Source organism: Hemiscyllium ocellatum, chromosome 6 (genome assembly GCF_020745735.1).
Source record: "Hemiscyllium ocellatum isolate sHemOce1 chromosome 6, sHemOce1.pat.X.cur, whole genome shotgun sequence".
NCBI classification, from domain to species: domain Eukaryota; kingdom Metazoa; phylum Chordata; class Chondrichthyes; order Orectolobiformes; family Hemiscylliidae; genus Hemiscyllium; species Hemiscyllium ocellatum.
The window spans coordinates 121,426,218-121,443,522 of record NC_083406.1 but is presented as its reverse complement, the minus strand read 5'-3'; the positions used below and the strand labels follow the sequence as shown (position 1 = coordinate 121,443,522).

The following is a 17,305-nucleotide window of genomic DNA, read 5'->3' as shown; positions in this document are numbered from 1 at the left end:
ACAAATCAAAGCCATGTATCATTCCATCATTTTAGAACCCAAATTCCCAAACAGAAATGAATATCTGTCATTTGTGGGTTGTCATAATAAACCACTTGCTCACAGAAAATGTAAATGGAGGCTTCCTCTGTCCTCGAGAGTAACGTTGATGCGGCATGATTTCAGTGAATTACAGAATGATAATGGTGCAGGGGAGGCCATTTGGTCTATCATAGCTGCATCGGTTGACATGAAAGATAGAAGGTCATCTCACCAGTGTCCTTAGATCAACATCACAAAAACAGATTATCCCATTCTCATCACTGTGCTGGTCTAGGAGGGAGGCAGTTAGCTCAGTTGGCTGGATTGCAATGCAGGGTAACACCAACAGTATGGTGTTTAATTCCTGTACTGGCTGGGGTTACCATGCAGGACTCTCCTGCTCAATACCTCCCCTCTCCGGTGGCGTGGTAACCCTCAGGTTAAACCACCACCAGTTGCCTCTCTCTCTATCTCTGTCTCTCTCTGTCTCTCTCTGTCTCTGTCTCTCTCTGTCTCTCTCTCTATCTCTGTCTCTCTCTGTCTCTCTCTGTCTCTGTCTCTCTCTGTCTCTCTCTCTCTCTGTCTGTCTCTCTCTGTCTCTGTCTCTCTCTCTCTGTCTCTCTCACTATCTCTCTCTCTCTCTCTATCTCTCTCTCTCTCTCCCTAATGAGCCTAAGGTTCCCCGAGATAATGGTGACCTTACCCTTGACTTTTGTGGGAGTTTGCTGTGTATAAATTGGTAGCCACACTTCCTGAGTTCTCCCAGTCCCTAACGCTCGGATATGGAAGTAAACATCATGGAATGGCCTGAACGCTGAGATGTCAGATGGCATCTTCCCAACAACAAGTCTGGCTTGTGTTCTGACACCTGTTGTTCTCCTCTTTCTCTTTCTTTATGCAGAGATTGTCGGAGTTGCAGAGCTATGTAACAAAATAAACGGACCCTGGTTTACCAAGTTTGATGAAGATTTAGCTCTGGCCTTCTCTATCTACTGTGGAATCAGCATTGCCCATGTGAGTACTGCCATCTCCAACAGAGACACCCAACGCTTTCAAACATGCCAGGTTATTAACACTAGCTGCATTTAGAGCAGGAGGAGGCTATTCAGCCCCTCAAGCCTGCGCTGCCATTCTATGTGATAATGGTTGATCTGATTGTGGCCTCAGGTTCACTTTCCTGTCTTTTCCCGTAAGCTTTGTCTTTCTTTCTAGTCAGCAATCCATCCTCCTTTGCCTTAAACACTCCATGGCCCTATCTCCATCGGTCTCGGGGGGATGAGAGCTCCGAAGACACAGGGTACACCATGAGAAGACTATCCCTCCTGGTCCCTGAAATAAAGCAGGAGACCCATCATTTTTAACCTGTGTCCCCTGGTGGTAGTCTTTCCCACAAGGGGAGTCACCAACCTTCCCCAGTCCCCTCCAAATCTTTGATGTCTCAGTTTGATCATCTCACGTTCTTCCAAACTTGTAGGCTCAGTCTTTCGAACTCTTTCTCATAAGACAATCCCACAACCCAGAGTCCAGTACAGGGAGCCTGACCTGAACTGCTTCGAATGCATTTATACCAAGAGAGGCATGGATAGGGTGAATACACTCGGTCTTTCATTGATTAGAATCCCTCCAATGTGCAAACAAGCCATTTGGCCCAACAAGTCCACACCGACTCTCTGAAGAGTAACCCACCCAGACCCATTCCCCTACCCTACTACTGTACACTTCCCCCTGACTAATTCACCCAACCTACACATCCCTGAACAGTATGGGCAATTCAGCATAGCCAATTAAGATTACTTACAGTGTGGAAACAGGCCCTTCGGCCCAGCAAGTACACACCGACCCGCCGAAGAGCAACCCACACGTACCCCTACATTTACCCCTTACTAACAGTACGGGCAATTTAGCATGGCCAATTCACCTGACCTGCACATCTTTGGACTGTGGGAGGAAACCGGAGCACCCGGAGGAAACCCACGCAGACACGGGGAGAACGTGCAAACTCCACACAGTCAGTTACCCGAGGGTGGAATCAAACCCGGATCCCTGGCGCTGTGAGGCAGCAGTGCTGACCATGTCTTTTTCCGTGTGTTTTTCCCAGGGTTGGGGACTAGAGGGCATCAGTTTAAGGTTAGAGGGGAAAGAATAAAAGGGAACCTGAGGGGCAACCTTTTTTACACAGAGGGTGGTACGCATATGGAATGAGCCGCCAGTGGAAGTAGTTGAGGCGGGTACATTAACAACATTTAAAAGGCATTTGGACAAATACACGGATAGGAAAGGATTAGAAGGATATGGGCCATGTGCAGGGAAATGGGGTTAGAGAGGATGGACATTTTGGTCAGTGTGGACCAGTTTTGGCCAAGTGGCCTGTGTGCTGAAAATGTGTTGCTGGTTAAAGCACAGCAGGTTAGACAGCATCCAAGGAATGGATGCTGCCTGACCTGCTGTGCTTTAACCAGCAACACATTTTCAGCTGTGATCTCCAGCATCTGCAGACCTCATTTTTTACCCCAAGTGGCCTGTGTCCCTGCTGTAGGACTCTGTGACTCTGACTCTGTCAACATTTATCAGCAAAGCTGGATTCTTACAAGATTGTGAGTGTAGGTGGATCTTTGAAGGAGAGGCTTGGGATGTCAAACTTGGGGAGTGGGGTGTGTACTGGGGGAGTGGGATGTCAGACTCAGCAGCAGGATTCCTGACTGGGGGGAGTGGAATATTAATTAGACTGTACTTGTCAAATGTTAGACGGGTGGAGTTGGAGACAGAGAGGGCACAATTTCAATGCTGGCTGGGTAAGGTGATGCTGGCACAGGATACCCTGGCCTTACCTCATGCTGCCAACACTATTCTGGTGAGTGTCATAATGAAGCTGGGATAATATCACAGCACCAGAGGCAGCACTAAGATAGGTTCCGAATCCCATCACTCCCCAGTGTTGCAGGGGGCTGTGAACACTGCTGACCCCTCGCTCTCCTCTCCCCTATGATTTCCCCAGCGTCTTCCATAATTACAGACTATCCCACTCTGGCAAGTCCTGGGCAAGGGTCAGTCTACACTGGCCAGAGGTGGAGAGGACCTCACCATTCAGTGGTACCAGGCAGAGTCGCCATGGTTTTGTGAAAGGGAGGTTGTGTGTGACCAATCTGTCAGAGTTCTTTGAGTAAGTAACAAGCAAGTTGGGTAAAAGGGAACTGTCAGTGCCAGATTTCCAGAAGGTGTTGGATACATTGCCACATCAAATGGCCCTGCAAAAAATAAGAAGAAGGTTAACACGTTAATGTGAATATGGGATTGGTCAGTGACAAAGATGTGGTCTAAATGAATCATTTCCAGGTTGGCAAAACATAACAAGGAGAAAGTGAGGACAGCAGATGCTGGAGATCAGACTTGAGAGTGTGGTGCTGGAAAAGCACAGCAGGTCAGGAAGCATCCGAGGAGCAGGAGAATCGATGTTGCGGGCATAAGCTCTTATCAGGAATGAAGCTGTGAGCTGGGGAGGTTGCGGGGGGGTGGTGGGGTTGGGGGAAGGTAGCTGAGAGTACGATCGGTGGATGGAGGTTGGGGAGAAGGTGATAGGATGGAGTGAATAGGTGGGAAGGACGATGCACAGCTCAAGAGGGTGGTGCCGAGTTGGAGATAAGGTGTGGGGGAGGGGAAATGAGGAAACTGGTGAAATCCACATTGATGTCCTGGGGTTGGAGGGTCCCCAGGTTAAATATGAGACGTTCTTCCTCCAGGCATCCGGTGGTTAGGGTGAAGCGATGTAACAAGAGGTGTGTTATGGTGCGGATCAGTGAGAGGGGGTCAACCTTTTACGATCGATAGCAATGATTTGGATGAAGAGACCAAATGAATGGTAGTTGAATTCCCTGAAAGTAGGAAAGTACTTGGACAGGGGGCATAGGGAGACTGCAAGGTCACATGGGATCGGCAAAGTGATGTGGATAATAACATGGAGTGTAGCGTGGGAAATGGTGAACCCGTCCACATCAGCTGGGAAAGCATTATATTATTTCAGTGTAGAGAGACAACAGGACTCTGAGCTACAGCAGGATCTGGGTGTCCTGGTGTGTGAATCAGATAAGGTTAGTACGCAGCAACAGCAAGTGAGGAGGAGGAAACTTTTGTTTTATTTGCTCATGGAATGTGGGCCCAGCATTTATTACCCATCCCTAGTTGCCCCCTTGAGAAGGTGGGGGTGAGCTGCCTTCTTGAACCGCTGCAGTCCATGTGCTGTGGGTAGACCCACAATGTCCCTTAGGGAGGGAATTCCAGGATTGTGACCCAGCGATGGTGAAGGAATGGTGATATATTTCCAAGTCAGGATGGGTCAGAGGGAAACTTGCATAAGACTGCAAGACCATAAAATATAGAAGCCGAATTAGACCATTCAACCCATCAACTCTGATCCCCCAATCGTGGCTGATATGTTTCTCAGCACAATTCTGCTGCCTTCTCCCTGGATCCCTTGCAGGGGGTGGCGTTCCTATGCACCTACTCTCCTTGGAATATCATAATTTGACCACAGAGGCATTGGATTGAACTCTCATCCCCACAGGGTGTTAATAGGGCAGTTCCAACTGGGCGCCAGTGGCAGAGGAACACCCATGTGCGGGCACGTTGGCACCAAGTGGAGTGCATTGGGCTGGGTTTCCAGCCCGTGCCAGGTTAACCAACCTCCCCTGTGTCAGCGCTCCCCCAGCCTGGGTCCAGGGGGAACAGCAGAAGTGTTTGAAAATGAAACCAAACGAAACGGGGAAGGGAGCAGAGGAAAGTGGGACTAATTCCCTGGCACTTACAAAAAGCTAGAACAGATACGATAGGCTGAATGGCCTTTGAGTGAGCTTTAAGATTCTAAGGTTGTACATTTGAGCACAGCCATTGGGAGAGCTGGGTTTTGAAAAGGTGAAGGAAGGACTGTGAGAACGACTTGAGTCAGCAGATTAGTGATGAAAGGTACATGCTATCTGAGATGATGAACTGTATATATACCTTTGTCATTACAAATGTGATGCTGATTTTCCAAATATTTCTGTCTCTCCCCGCAGTCGTTATTGTACAAAAAGGTTCATGAAGCCCAGTACAGGAGTCACCTGGCGAATGAAATGATGATGTACCACCTCAAGGTAAGGAAACCTCTGCATGTCCCACCGCACTTACACTCTGACCGTCATCCCAGACTGGTATTGTACTGTGGGAGGGTCAGTCCTGAGGGAGCACCGCACGGTCAGAGGGTCAGTGCTGAGGGAGTGCCGCACGGTCGGAGGGTCAGTGCTGAGGGAGTGCCGCACTGTCGCAGGGTCAGTGCCGAGGGAGTGGGCACTGTAGGAGGGTCAGTGCTGAGGGAGTGCAGCACTGTCGGAGGGTCAGTGCTGAGAGAGTGCTGCACTGTTGGATAGTCAGTGCTGAGGGAGTGCAGCACTGTCACAGGGTCAGTGCTGAGGGAGCGCCGCACTGTCGGAGGGTCAGTGCTGAGGGAGTGCAGCACTGTTGGAGGGTCAGTGCTGAGGGCGTGCTGCACTGTCATAGGGTCAGTGCTGAGGGAGTGCTGCACTGTCATAGGGTCAGGGCTGAGGGAGTGCAGCACGGTCGGAGGGTCAGTGCTGAGAGAGTGCCGCACTGTCACAGGGTCAGTGCTGAGGGAGCGCCGCACTGTTGGAGGGTCAGTGCTGAGGGAGTGCAGCACTGTCACAGGGTCAGTGCTGAGGGAGCACCGCACTATCGGAGGGTCAGTGCTGAGGGAGGGCTGCACTGTCGGAGGGTCAGTACTGAGGGAGTGCCGCACTGTCGGAGGGTCAGTGCTGAGGGAGTGCCGCACTGTTGGAGGGTCAGTGCTGAGGGAGTGCCGCACTGTTGGAGGGTCAGTGCTGAGGGAGTGCCGCACTGTTGGAGGGTCAGTGCTGAGGGAGTGCCACATTGTCAGAGGGTCAGTGCTTAGCGAATGGGCACTGTCGGAGGGTCAGTGCTGAGGGAGTGCTGCACTGTCAGAGGGTCAGTGCCCCTCCCCCCCGCTTTGAACTCATAAGCTCAACATGCCTCTGACACGTTTCCAGGTAGTGCACTCTGACCAGGGTCAGGTTAGCTCAGTTGGCTGGATGGCCAGTGAATAACATTAACGGTGTGAGTTTAATTCCTGCACCAACTGAGGTCACCATGAGGGTCTCTCCTTCTCAACCTTCCCCTTCCCTCATGACCTTTTGATTAAACCACTCCTCGTCATCTCTCGCTAACCAGAGAGCAGGGCCATGGCCTTTGACTCTACTCATGAGCAAAAACAAATTCCCACGTTACTTCTTTTGCAAAATGCTTTTAAATCTGTGTCCCGCTGGATCTTGATCCTTCTCCCAGCAGGAACAACTTAACTCTCACTCCTGATTTTGAAAACCGCTATCCCAGCTTTCTCCTCTCCAGGGAGACGAATCCCAATTTCTTCCATCTCTCCTCAGCACGGACGTTTCTAATCACTGTTGTCAATCTCTCTCTCTCTCCAACGCATTCCCATCTTTCCTGTGATGTGATTCCAATGGTGCAGTTTATCCCTCTGAGGTATCACTGACACTTTTAGATGCAGGGCTGTAAACTGAGGAGGAACCATCGATGGTTGCCTCAATTGAAATGCAGTGTCCCTCAGTCCTGCCCCCTTCAGTTGCCCAGTGATGGGAACAGGGATGTGTGCCCCAGAATCAGAGGGGCATAGATCTGTCTGCGCGTAGCAGTGCTGGAGGAGATTGCAATGATAGGGAGGGAATTTGAAACCAAGGGTAAGAATTTGCAATTCCAGGCACTGCCTGACCCCGTGTGTGGGACTGGGTGTGAGTTAGGAGGATGGGAGCAGAGCTTTGACTGAGCTGAAGGTTATGGAGGCTGGGAGATGTGACACTGCTCTCTTCTTGTGGTTGGAATGGATTGAGTGCACAAGCTGAGGAGGTTCCAGATGACCGACGGCCATTTTGGGCGATTTGGAGTTCCCTCCCGCTGCTAACGGGTCATGTCTTCCATGCAGGTTACAAACGATGAGGTTGTGAAAATGCTGAGGTACGGGATACAACCAGCGGACGAGATCCATCCAGACTTTTCCAAATTCTCCTTCACTCCCCGCTCGATTCCTGAGGAAAACACAACCATGGTAGGTTCACCACTGCATCTCCCAAAACCCATCGCTCAACAGAAGAAGGTCACATTCCTTCCCCAGAGACTGGTGAGAGTGTAGACCCCGCTCCCAAGGTGTACTTGGGAGGGAGGCCCATTGGAAGGGAATCTTGATCAGCACACCAGGGCAAAGGAATAGAGGAGTTATCAAACTGTGGGCCAGTCTGAAACTTGAATGGTACATAAGACCAGCCTGGACAGGTAGGGCCGAATGGTCTGTTCCTCTGCTGTGTTCATGAGGAATGTTGGGAGTACCTGGAGTTGAGAACAGTCAGAGGTGCTCTTAGTGGGATGTGTACGATCCTTGAGAGGGCTTGGCAGGGTAGGGGTGATAGGGGGTGTGCACAGGGAGGGAGACCAAAAGACCGTAAGACCAAAACACATGGGAGTCAAAGTGGGCTATTCAGCCCATCAAGTCTGTTCTGTCACTCAATGCGATCATGGCCAATATCACAATCCTCAACTCCATTTTGCTGCCTTTCCCTCATAACCCTGGGTTCCCGATCCTGATTAACAATCCCTCTCTCTCAGCCTTGACCAGACTCAATGCCCCAGCCTCGACGGCCCTCTGTGGTAAAGAATTCCACAGATTCACTCCCCTCAGAGGGAGGAAATTCTTCCCCATCTCAGTCTGAAACTGGTGCCCCTTTATTCTGAGACTGTCCTCTGGTCCTAGACCCTCCCATGAGGGGAACATCCTCCCAACAATGACCCTGTCAAGCCCCTTAAGAATCCGGGACGTTCCAATGAAATCACCTCTCACTCTTCGAAACACAGACTCGAAAATGGAATTGAAAACACCTTGGATACTATCTAATGGCAGATGGGCTGAAAGGCCTCCTCCTGCTCCTATTTCTTTCATTCTTGAGTTTTATTCCATGAAACTAGATATAAATCCAGCAGCTAGTGTAACATCAGCCCTTCATCTTGAAGGTGGAAGCAAGTGTTGAAAAATTGTGACTGATTCGAGCATTAAATTTGGATCTGATTTGTCCATGTGACAGCGAACTCTTTGACTGACTCATTGATGACCAACCCATCTCTTGTTTCACTGCAGCTGCAGCTGAGGCACCTTAGGACAGTGGAAAGGTGCTATGTAAATATAAGTTGTTGTTAGTGGAATGAGATGATGTTTGGCACCGACTCACATGGAGCAGTGGAATTGAGAGCTTGATGGGAGCGGGAGGGTGAGGGTGACAGGGAGGTGGACGGAGGGTCTGAGACAGGCATTTCCAGAGCCTCGGACCACGGCAACTGAAGGCATGCCTCACTCAGGAGAGAAAAACTGCACCTTTCACCAACCCAGAACCTCCCAACTCATGGGCATCGATTCGAAGTTTCGGAAAGTCTCAATAAAATTCACTGTAATGAAATAACTTCAACTCACCCTCACGTTGCCAATCTTCCAACATCATCCGAGATGATCCACTTACAGCTCATTATGTCGGAGGTGGGAGGAATCCCTGTCTGGATGTCATCCCACAACAGACATTAAAAAAATCTCAGACCCGGCTCCTGATGAAGCCAATTTTATAGGTTAATAATCAGTTTAAATTAACTGACATGCAAATTTGCCAATTTCTTTAATGAACAATTAAATCATTCATTTGGTGTAAACTTAATACTGATGCTAAGCTTATACACACACACACACACACACACTAACTCTCTCACACACACATACTGTAACTCTATATCACACACACACATACTGTAACTCTCACACTCACACATACTGTAAATCTCTCTCACACACACACACACAGTAACTCTCTCACATACACTGTAACTCTCTCTCACACACACTAACTCTCTCACACACTGTAACTCACTCTCACACACACATAGTGTAACACTCACACACACACTGTAACTCTCTCACACACGCACTGTAACTCACACACACACATACTGTAACTCTCACACACATACTGTAGCTCTCTCACACACACACTAACTCTCTCCCACACACACACTGTAACTCTCTCCCACACACACATACTGTAACACTCTCTCACACACACACTAAATCTCTCTCTAACACGCACTGTAACTGTTTCACACACACACACAGTAACTCTCTCACACACACATACTGTAAATCTCTCTTTAACACACACAGTGACTCTCTCACATACACACACTGTAAATCTCTCTCACACACGCACTGGAACTCTCTCTCACACACACACACTGTAACTGTCTCACACTCAGTGTCACTCTCTCACACACACACATACTGTAACTCTCACACTTATACTGTCACTCTCACACACACAGAGTAACTCTCTCACACACAAACACATACTGTAACTCTCTCTCACATACACATATACTGTAACTCTCACATACACATATTGTAACTCTCTCACACACACACATATACTGTAACTCTCTCTTACACACACATACTGTAACTATCTCTCACACACACTGTAACTCTCTCTCACACACACACAATAACTCTCTCACACACACATACTGTAACTCTCTCTCACACACACACACTGTAACACTCTCTCTCACATACACTGTAATTCTCACACACATATATACTGTATCTCTCTCTCACGCATGTACTGTAACTCACACACACACACTCTCTCACACACACATATTGTAACTCTCTCACACGCACACACTAACTCTCTCACACACATACTGTAACTCTCACACACACATATACTGTAACTCTCTTTCACACACACATATACTGTAACTCTCTCTCTCACACACACTGTAACTCTCACTCACACACACGGTGTCTCTCTCTCTCATACACACACACAGAGGCTCACTCTCACACGCGCATGCACACACACACCTGACCTGTGTGAGTTTTCTCTGGATTGTCCCCAGTGCCAGTTTCTCTGTCTTTGAATGGCGGCACGGTGGCTAGGTGGCTCAGTGGTTAGCACGGCTGCCTCACAGCACCAGGCTCCCAGGTTCGATTCCGGCCTTGGGTGACTGTCGGTGTGGAGTTTGCACATTGTCCCTGTGTCTGCGTGGGTTTCCTCCCACAGTCCATAAATATGCAGGCCAGGTGAATTGGCCATACTAAATTGCCCATAGTGTGAGGTGCATTAGTCAGAGGGAAATGGGTCTGGGTGGGTTACTCTTTGGAGGGTCGGTGTGGACTGGTTGGGCCAAAGGGCCTGTTTTCACACTGGAGGGAATCTTAAAAAAAGGTTGAGGAAGCCAAAACTGTTCCCAGTATTCCTTCTGTGGTTGGACTAGTCCCTTGAAAAGTTTTAACAAGCCCTGTATACTCTCCTGCCTTTGAAATAAAACCCAGCATTCTCTGGACTGCTTCCAACACCAGTCTATCATTCGTTAGCTAAGGCTGAAAAACTGGTTACTGTATGAAATCTGTGCGCTGACCTGCACTCCCTGACATGAGTGTGATTCCCACATTCTCTCCGCTCGCTAATCCATGGCACTCCTCACAGATTCCTCATCCCAGCTTCCACGGGAAGTCTTCATGCTGGTGCTGAGTGTGTGCCGTGTGGTCAACTGTCTTTCTGATGTTCTCGTTTACTAATCGGGATTGTTTCTGCTCCTGATTGCAGGCGATACTGAGTATGGCGGAAGATATGAAATTCACAACCACCTACAAGATCGACGTGAGGACTTTAACAAGGTAGGATTCCAATCCAGACTCAGACACGGGGGAGAAAGTGTGGACGGCAGATGCTGGAGATCGGAGTTGAGAGTGTGTTGCTGGAAAAGCGCAGCAGGTCAGGCAGCATCCGAGGAGCAGGCGAGTCGACCTTTTGGGCATAAGCCCTTCATCAGGACTATTCCTGACAGATAGATGAGGGGGAACAAGTAGATGGAGCAGACCTGGATTTCCAAAAGATGTTCAACCAGGGGTCGCACAAAGGGTCAGTAGATAATTTAAGGCCTGATGGAGCCTAACCAGAAACTGCTGGAGAAACAACGTCCCTGATGAAGAGTCACTGGTCTCAAAACTTTCTTCAGACAAATGCTGCCAGACCTGCTGAGTTTCACCAGCAATTTCTTTGGTTGCTGTTTCAGATCTGCAGCAATCAGCAATCCTTTGTTTCATTGTGGGGGTGCGTGGAGATGGAAGTGACATAATACCATGGACAGTAGGGGGGGTCCAGCCAGGAGGCAGAGACAGGGCAGAGCGGGGGCGTATTTTTAGGTTGACACTCCGTGACTGTTGAGGTGCCCCAGGACGTTGAAAGCTGGGGACTCAACTGTCCCAGGTGTCAATGAATCGATGAAGGGGAGGACACTGACAATTCCACTAAAGGGCAAGTGGTTGTGTCAGGTCAAAGAGGCCGAATGGACCCTATTTCTGACAGCCTCTGAGGAAAAGGTACACAATCCGTGTTAGTGGACCATGGGTTAAGGGAATTGAATACTCTACCTTCTACCTGTCAGACTGTGCGAGAAGGTCAACGGAGAATTCACCTCAAACAGTTTACATTTCCCTCCATAAATCATTAAAGGCCAGAGCAGAGGGTAGTGAGATGTGTGGTGTGGGGACAGTGAGGTGTGTGGTGTGGGGACAGTGAGGTGTGTGATGTGGGGATAGTGAGGTGTGTGGTGTGAGGACAGTGAGGTGTGTGGTGTGAGGATAGTGAGGTGTGTGATGTGGGGATAGTGAGGTGTGTGGTGTGAGGATAGTGAGGTGTGTGGTGTGAGGATAGTGAGGTGTGTGGTGTGAGGATAGTGAGGTGTGTGGTGTGGGGATAGTGAGGTGTGTGGTGTGAGGATAGTGAGGTGTGTGATGTGGGGATAGTGAGGTGTGTGGTGTGAGGATAGTGAGGTGTGTGGTGTGAGGATAGTGAGGTGTGTGGTGTGGGGATAGTGAGGTGTGTGGTGTAGGGATAGTGAGGTGTGTGTGTGAGGATAGTGAGGTGTGTGGTGTGAGGATAGTGAGGTGTGTGGTGTGAGGATAGTGAGGTGTGTGGTGTGAGGATAGTGAGGTGTGTGGTGTGGGGATAGTGAGGTGTGTGGTGTGAGGATAGTGAGGTGTGTGGTGTGAGGATAGTGAGGTGTGTGGTGTGAGGATAGTGAGGTGTGTGGTGTAGGGATAGTGAGGTGTGTGGTGTAGGGATAGTGAGGTGTGTGTGTGAGGATAGTGAGGTGTGTGGTGTGAGGATAGTGAGGTGTGTGGTGTGAGGATAGTGAGGTGTGTGGTGTGGGGATAGTGAGGTGTGTGGTGTGGGGACAGTGAGGTGTGTGGTGTGAGGATAGTGAGGTGTGTGGTGTGGGGATAGTGAGGTGTGTGGTGTGGGGATAGTGAGGTGTGTGGTGTGGGGACAGTGAGGTGTGTGGTGTGAGGATAGTGAGGTGTGTGGTGTGAGGATAGTGAGGTGTGTGGTGTGGGGATAGTGAGGTGTGTGGTGTGAGGACAGTGAGGTGTGTGGTGTGAGGATAGTGAGGTGTGTGGTGTGGGGATAGTGAGGTGTGTTGTGTGACGATAGTGAGGTGTGTGGTGTGAGGATAGTGAGGTGTGTGGTGTGAGGATAGTGAGGTGTGTGGTGTGAGGATAGTGAGGTGTGAGGTGTGGGGATAGTGGGGTGTGTGGTGTGGGGATAGTGAGGTGTGTGGTGTGGGGATAGTGAGGTGTGTGGTGTGGGGATAGTGAGGTGTGTGGTGTGGGGACAGTGAGGTGTGTGGTGTGAGGATAGTGAGGTGTGTGGTGTGGGGATAGTGAGGTGTGTTGTGTGAGGATAGTGAGGTGTGTGGTGTGAGGATAGTGAGGTGTGTGGTGTGAGGATAGTGAGGTGTGTGGTGTGAGGATAGTGAGGTGTGAGGTGTGGGGATAGTGGGGTGTGTGGTGTGGGGATAGTGAGGTGTGTGGTGTGGGGATAGTGAGGTGTGTGGTGTGGGGATAGTGAGGTGTGTGGTCTGGGGATAGTGAGGTGTGTGGTGTGAGGACAGTGAGGTGTGTGGTGTGAGGATAGTGAGGTGTGTGGTGTGGGGATAGTGAGGTGTGTGGTGTGAGGATAGTGAGGTGTGTGGTGTGAGGACAGTGAGTTGTGTGGTGTGGGGATAGTGAGGTGTGTGGTGTGAGGACAGTGAGGTGTGTGGTGTGAGGATAGTGAGGTGTGTGGTGTGGGGATAGTGAGGTGTGTGGTGTGGGGACAGTGAGGTGTGTGGTGTGAGGATAGTGAGGTGTGTGGTGTGGGGATAGTGAGGTGTGTTGTGTGACGATAGTGAGGTGTGTGGTGTGAGGATAGTGAGGTGTGTGGTGTGGGGATAGTGAGGTGTGTGGTGTGGGGATAGTGAGGTGTGTGGCGTGGGGATAATGAGGTGTGTGGTGTGAGGATAGTGAGGTGTGTGGTGTGAGGATAGTGAGGTGTGTGGTGTGGGGATAGTGAGGTGTGTGGTGTGGGGATAGTGAGGTGTGTGGTGTGAGGATAGTGAGGTGTGTGGTGTGAGGATAGTGAGGTGTGTGGTGTGAGGACAGTGAGGTGTGTGGTGTGAGGACAGTGAGGTGTGTGGTGTGAGGATAGTGAGGTGTGTGGTATGAGGATAGTGAGGTGTGTGGTGTGAGTATAGTGAGGTGTGTGGTGTGGTGATAGTGAGGTGTGTGGTGTGACGATAGTGAGGTGTGTGGTGTGAGGATAGTGAGGTGTGTGGTGTGAGGATAGTGATTTGTGTGTGGTGTGGGGATAGTGAGGTGTGTGGCGTGGGGATAATGAGGTGTGTGGTGTGAGGATAGTGAGGTGTGTGGTGTGAGTATAGTGAGGTGTGTGGTGTGGGGATAATGAGGTGTGTGGTGTGGGGATAGTGAGGTGTGTGGTGTGGGGATAGTGAGGTGTGTGGTGTGGGGATAGTGAGGTGTGTGGTGTGAGGATAGTGAGGTGTGTGGTGTGGGGATAGTGAGGTGTGTGGTGTGGGGATAGTGAGGTGTGTGGTGTGAGGATAGTGAGGTGTGTGGTGTGAGTATAGTGAGGTGTGTGTGGGGATAGTGAGGTGTGTGGTGTGGGGATAGTGAGGTGTGTGGTGTGGGGATAGTGAGGTGTGTGTGGGGATAGTGAGGTGTGTGGTGTGAGGATAATGAGGTGTGTGGTGTGGGGATAGTGAGGTGTGTGGTGTGAGGATAATGAGGTGTGTAGTGTGGGGACAGTGAGGTGTGTGGTGTGGGGATAGTGAGGTGTGTGGTGTGAGGATAATGAGGTGTGTGGTGTGGGGATAGTGAGGTGTGTGGTGTGGGGATAGTGAGGTGTGTGGTGTGAGGATAGTGAGGTGTGTGGTGTGAGGATAGTGATTTGTGTGTGGTGTGGGGATAGTGAGGTGTGTGTGGGGATAGTGAGGTGTGTGGTGTGGGGATAGTGAGGTGTGTGGTGTGGGGATTGTGAGGTGTGTGTGGGGATAGTGAGGTGTGTGGTGTGAGGATAATGAGGTGTGTGGTGTGGGGATAGTGAGGTGTGTGGTGTGAGGATAATGAGGTGTGTAGTGTGGGGACAGTGAGGTGTGTGGTGTGGGGATAGTGAGGTGTGTGGTGTGAGGATAATGAGGTGTGTGGTGTGGGGATAGTGAGGTGTGTGGTGTGGGGATAGTGAGGTGTGTGGTGTGAGGATAGTGAGGTGTGTGGTGTGAGGATAGTGATTTGTGTGTGGTGTGGGGATAGTGAGGTGTGTGGCGTGGGGATAATGAGGTGTGTGGTGTGAGGATAGTGAGGTGTGTGGTGTGGGGATAGTGAGGTGCGTGGTGTGGGGATAGTGAGGTGTGTGGTGTGAGGCTAGTGAGGTGTGTGGTGTGGGGATAGTGAGGTGTGTTGTGTGACGATAGTGAGGTGTGTGGTGTGGGGATAGTGAGGTGTGTTGTGTGACGATAGTGAGGTGTGTGGTGTGGGGATAGTGAGGTGTGTTGTGTGACGATAGTGAGGTGTGTGGTGTGGGGATAGTGAGGTGTGTTGTGTGACGATAGTGAGGTGTGTGGTGTGGGGATAGTGAGGTGTGTGGTGTGGGGATAGTGAGGTGTGTGGTGTGACGATAGTGAGGTGTGTGGTGTGGGGATAGTGAGGTGTGTTGTGTGACGATAGTGAGGTGTGTGGTGTGGGGATAGTGAGGTGTGTGGTGTGAGGATAGTGAGGTGTGTGGTGTGGGGATAGTGAGGTGTGTGGTGTGGGGATAGTGAGGTGTGTGGTGTGAGGCTAGTGAGGTGTGTGGTGTGGGGATAGTGGGGTGTGTGGTGTGAGGATAATGAGGTGTGTGGTGTGAGGATAGTGAGGTGTGTGGTGTGAGGCTAGTGAGGTGTGTGGTGTGAGGATAGTGAGGTGTGTGGTGTGAGGCTAGTGAGGTGTGTGGTGTGGGGATAGTGGGGTGTGTGGTGTGGGGATAGTGAGGTGTGTGGTGTGGGGATAGTGAGGTGTGTGGTGTGGGGATAGTGAGGTGTGTGGTGTGGGGATAGTGAGGTGTGTGGTGTGAGGATAATGAGGTGTGTGGTGTGGGGATAGTGAGGTGTGTGGTGTGAGGATAATGAGGTGTGTGGTGTGAGGATAGTGAGGTGTGTGGTGTGAGGCTAGTGAGGTGTGTGGTGTGGGGATAGTGGGGTGTGTGGTGTGGGGATAGTGAGGTGTGTGGTGTGGGGATAGTGAGGTGCGTGGTGTGAGGCTAGTGAGGTGTGTGGTGTGGGGATAGTGAGGTGTGTGGTGTGGGGATAGTGAGGTGTGTGGTGTGGGGATAGTGAGGTGTGTTGTGTGACGATAGTGAGGTGGGTGAGGTTGCTGCTGGGAGGCTGATGGAGCTGACAGAGGCCGAGCCCTGACTGATTACGGCTTTGATGAAGTGTCCCCGTGGGTGTGCACTGACTGAGCACCTCAACTGTCTGGTGCGAGGGGACCCTCAATAATTTCCCTCCGTGTGAGTGAGGGTCTGCCTCCTCCTCCCCACCAGGGAGGGAGTCGGACTCTGGTTCCTCACCAACCTCCAACCGGGAATGGGGCCTGGGCAGATGGGGACCCAGTCCCTCCGTTCTGCTGCGGAAGCTGGGTGGGTGGTTTAAATGCTGCATATTTATCAAAGGGCCAGCACAGACCTGGTGGGCTGAGTGGCCCCCTTCTGTGTTTGGAAAGAAGGTGTTGCCCAATTGGAACAGAGACCTGGAGATAGTTTCCGAGTCTTTGCCGCTTCCCTCCTGCAAAGGAGGGTCTTTGAGTATTCTTCAGGACAGAGGTAGGTGTGGGGGTGGGGGGTAGGTCCAGGGTGTCAGGAGCTGGGGGGAAGGCAGGGGAAGTGGGTCAGCCACCGGACAGACCGGGCTCGATAGACCGAATGGCCTGCTTCTAGCATCCACCTTCCTGCGAAGCAATCAGTGTCCCAGTTACTCCCCCACCCAGCATTCCGAAAACCCTCCCTCACCTCCAGACCGGGGAGGGGGGCACTCGAGGGGTTGGGGGTGGGCTGGAGGGTGGTCCTTGCTGGGAGAGAATGTTCTGGAACGCTGGTTGTGACTGGGAGGGTGCTGCCTGATTGTGTCTCCCCAGGTTCTGTATGATGGTTCGGCGTGGGTACAGGGACCTGCCTTACCACAACTGGATGCACGCCTTCTCAGTCACTCACTTCTGTTACCTCCTCTTCAAAAACCTACCGCTGCCTGACTACCTCCAGTGAGTACGGGGTGGGCAGGAGTCACGGGGGTGTGTGAGGGGCCGGTCCCAGGGATAGGGGCAGGCAGGGGACCTAGGGAAGGGAAGGAAGTTGACCTGGGAGCCTGGAATGAGAGGGGCTGGGAGAGATTGTGAGGGAGGGTGAGGGCAATGGAGGGAGGGTGAGGGGGATGGAGGGAAGGGGAGGGGGATGGAGGGAGGGCGAGCGGGAGGGAGGGAAAGCGAGAGGGAGGGAGGGCGAGGGGTACAGAGGGAGGGCGAGGGGTACAGAGGGAGGGCGAGGGAGATGGAGGGAGGGCGTGGGGAATGGAGGGAAGGCGAGTGGGAGGGAGGGAAGGTGAGGGGGAGGGAGGGAAAGCGAGGGGGATGGAGGGAAGGTGAGGAGGAGGGAGGGAAAGCGAGGGGGATGGAGGGAGGGCGAGGGGGAGGGAGATGAAGGGGGGCGAGGGGGAGGGAGATGGGGGCGAGGGGGAGGGAGGGAGGGCAAGGGGGATGGTGGGAGGGAAGACAAGGGGGAGGGAGGGAAGGTGAGGGGAGGGA

The 17,305-nt window shown here is 51.4% G+C and overlaps 1 protein-coding gene across 3 annotated transcripts in view; it reads left to right on the top strand.

Annotated features, from left to right (window-relative positions):
- Positions 1-17,305, top strand: part of LOC132816569 (cGMP-dependent 3',5'-cyclic phosphodiesterase) — a 312,596-nt gene that overhangs the window by 260,706 nt on the left and 34,585 nt on the right. For all 3 annotated transcript variants that reach the window (XM_060826337.1, XM_060826336.1, XM_060826338.1), the window contains 5 exons: positions 923-1,035; positions 5,070-5,147; positions 7,025-7,147; positions 10,740-10,810; positions 16,643-16,765. In XM_060826337.1, the coding sequence (XP_060682320.1) occupies positions 923-1,035; positions 5,070-5,147; positions 7,025-7,147; positions 10,740-10,810; positions 16,643-16,765 (508 nt within the window). The remainder of the gene's footprint in view (positions 1-922; positions 1,036-5,069; positions 5,148-7,024; positions 7,148-10,739; positions 10,811-16,642; positions 16,766-17,305) is intronic.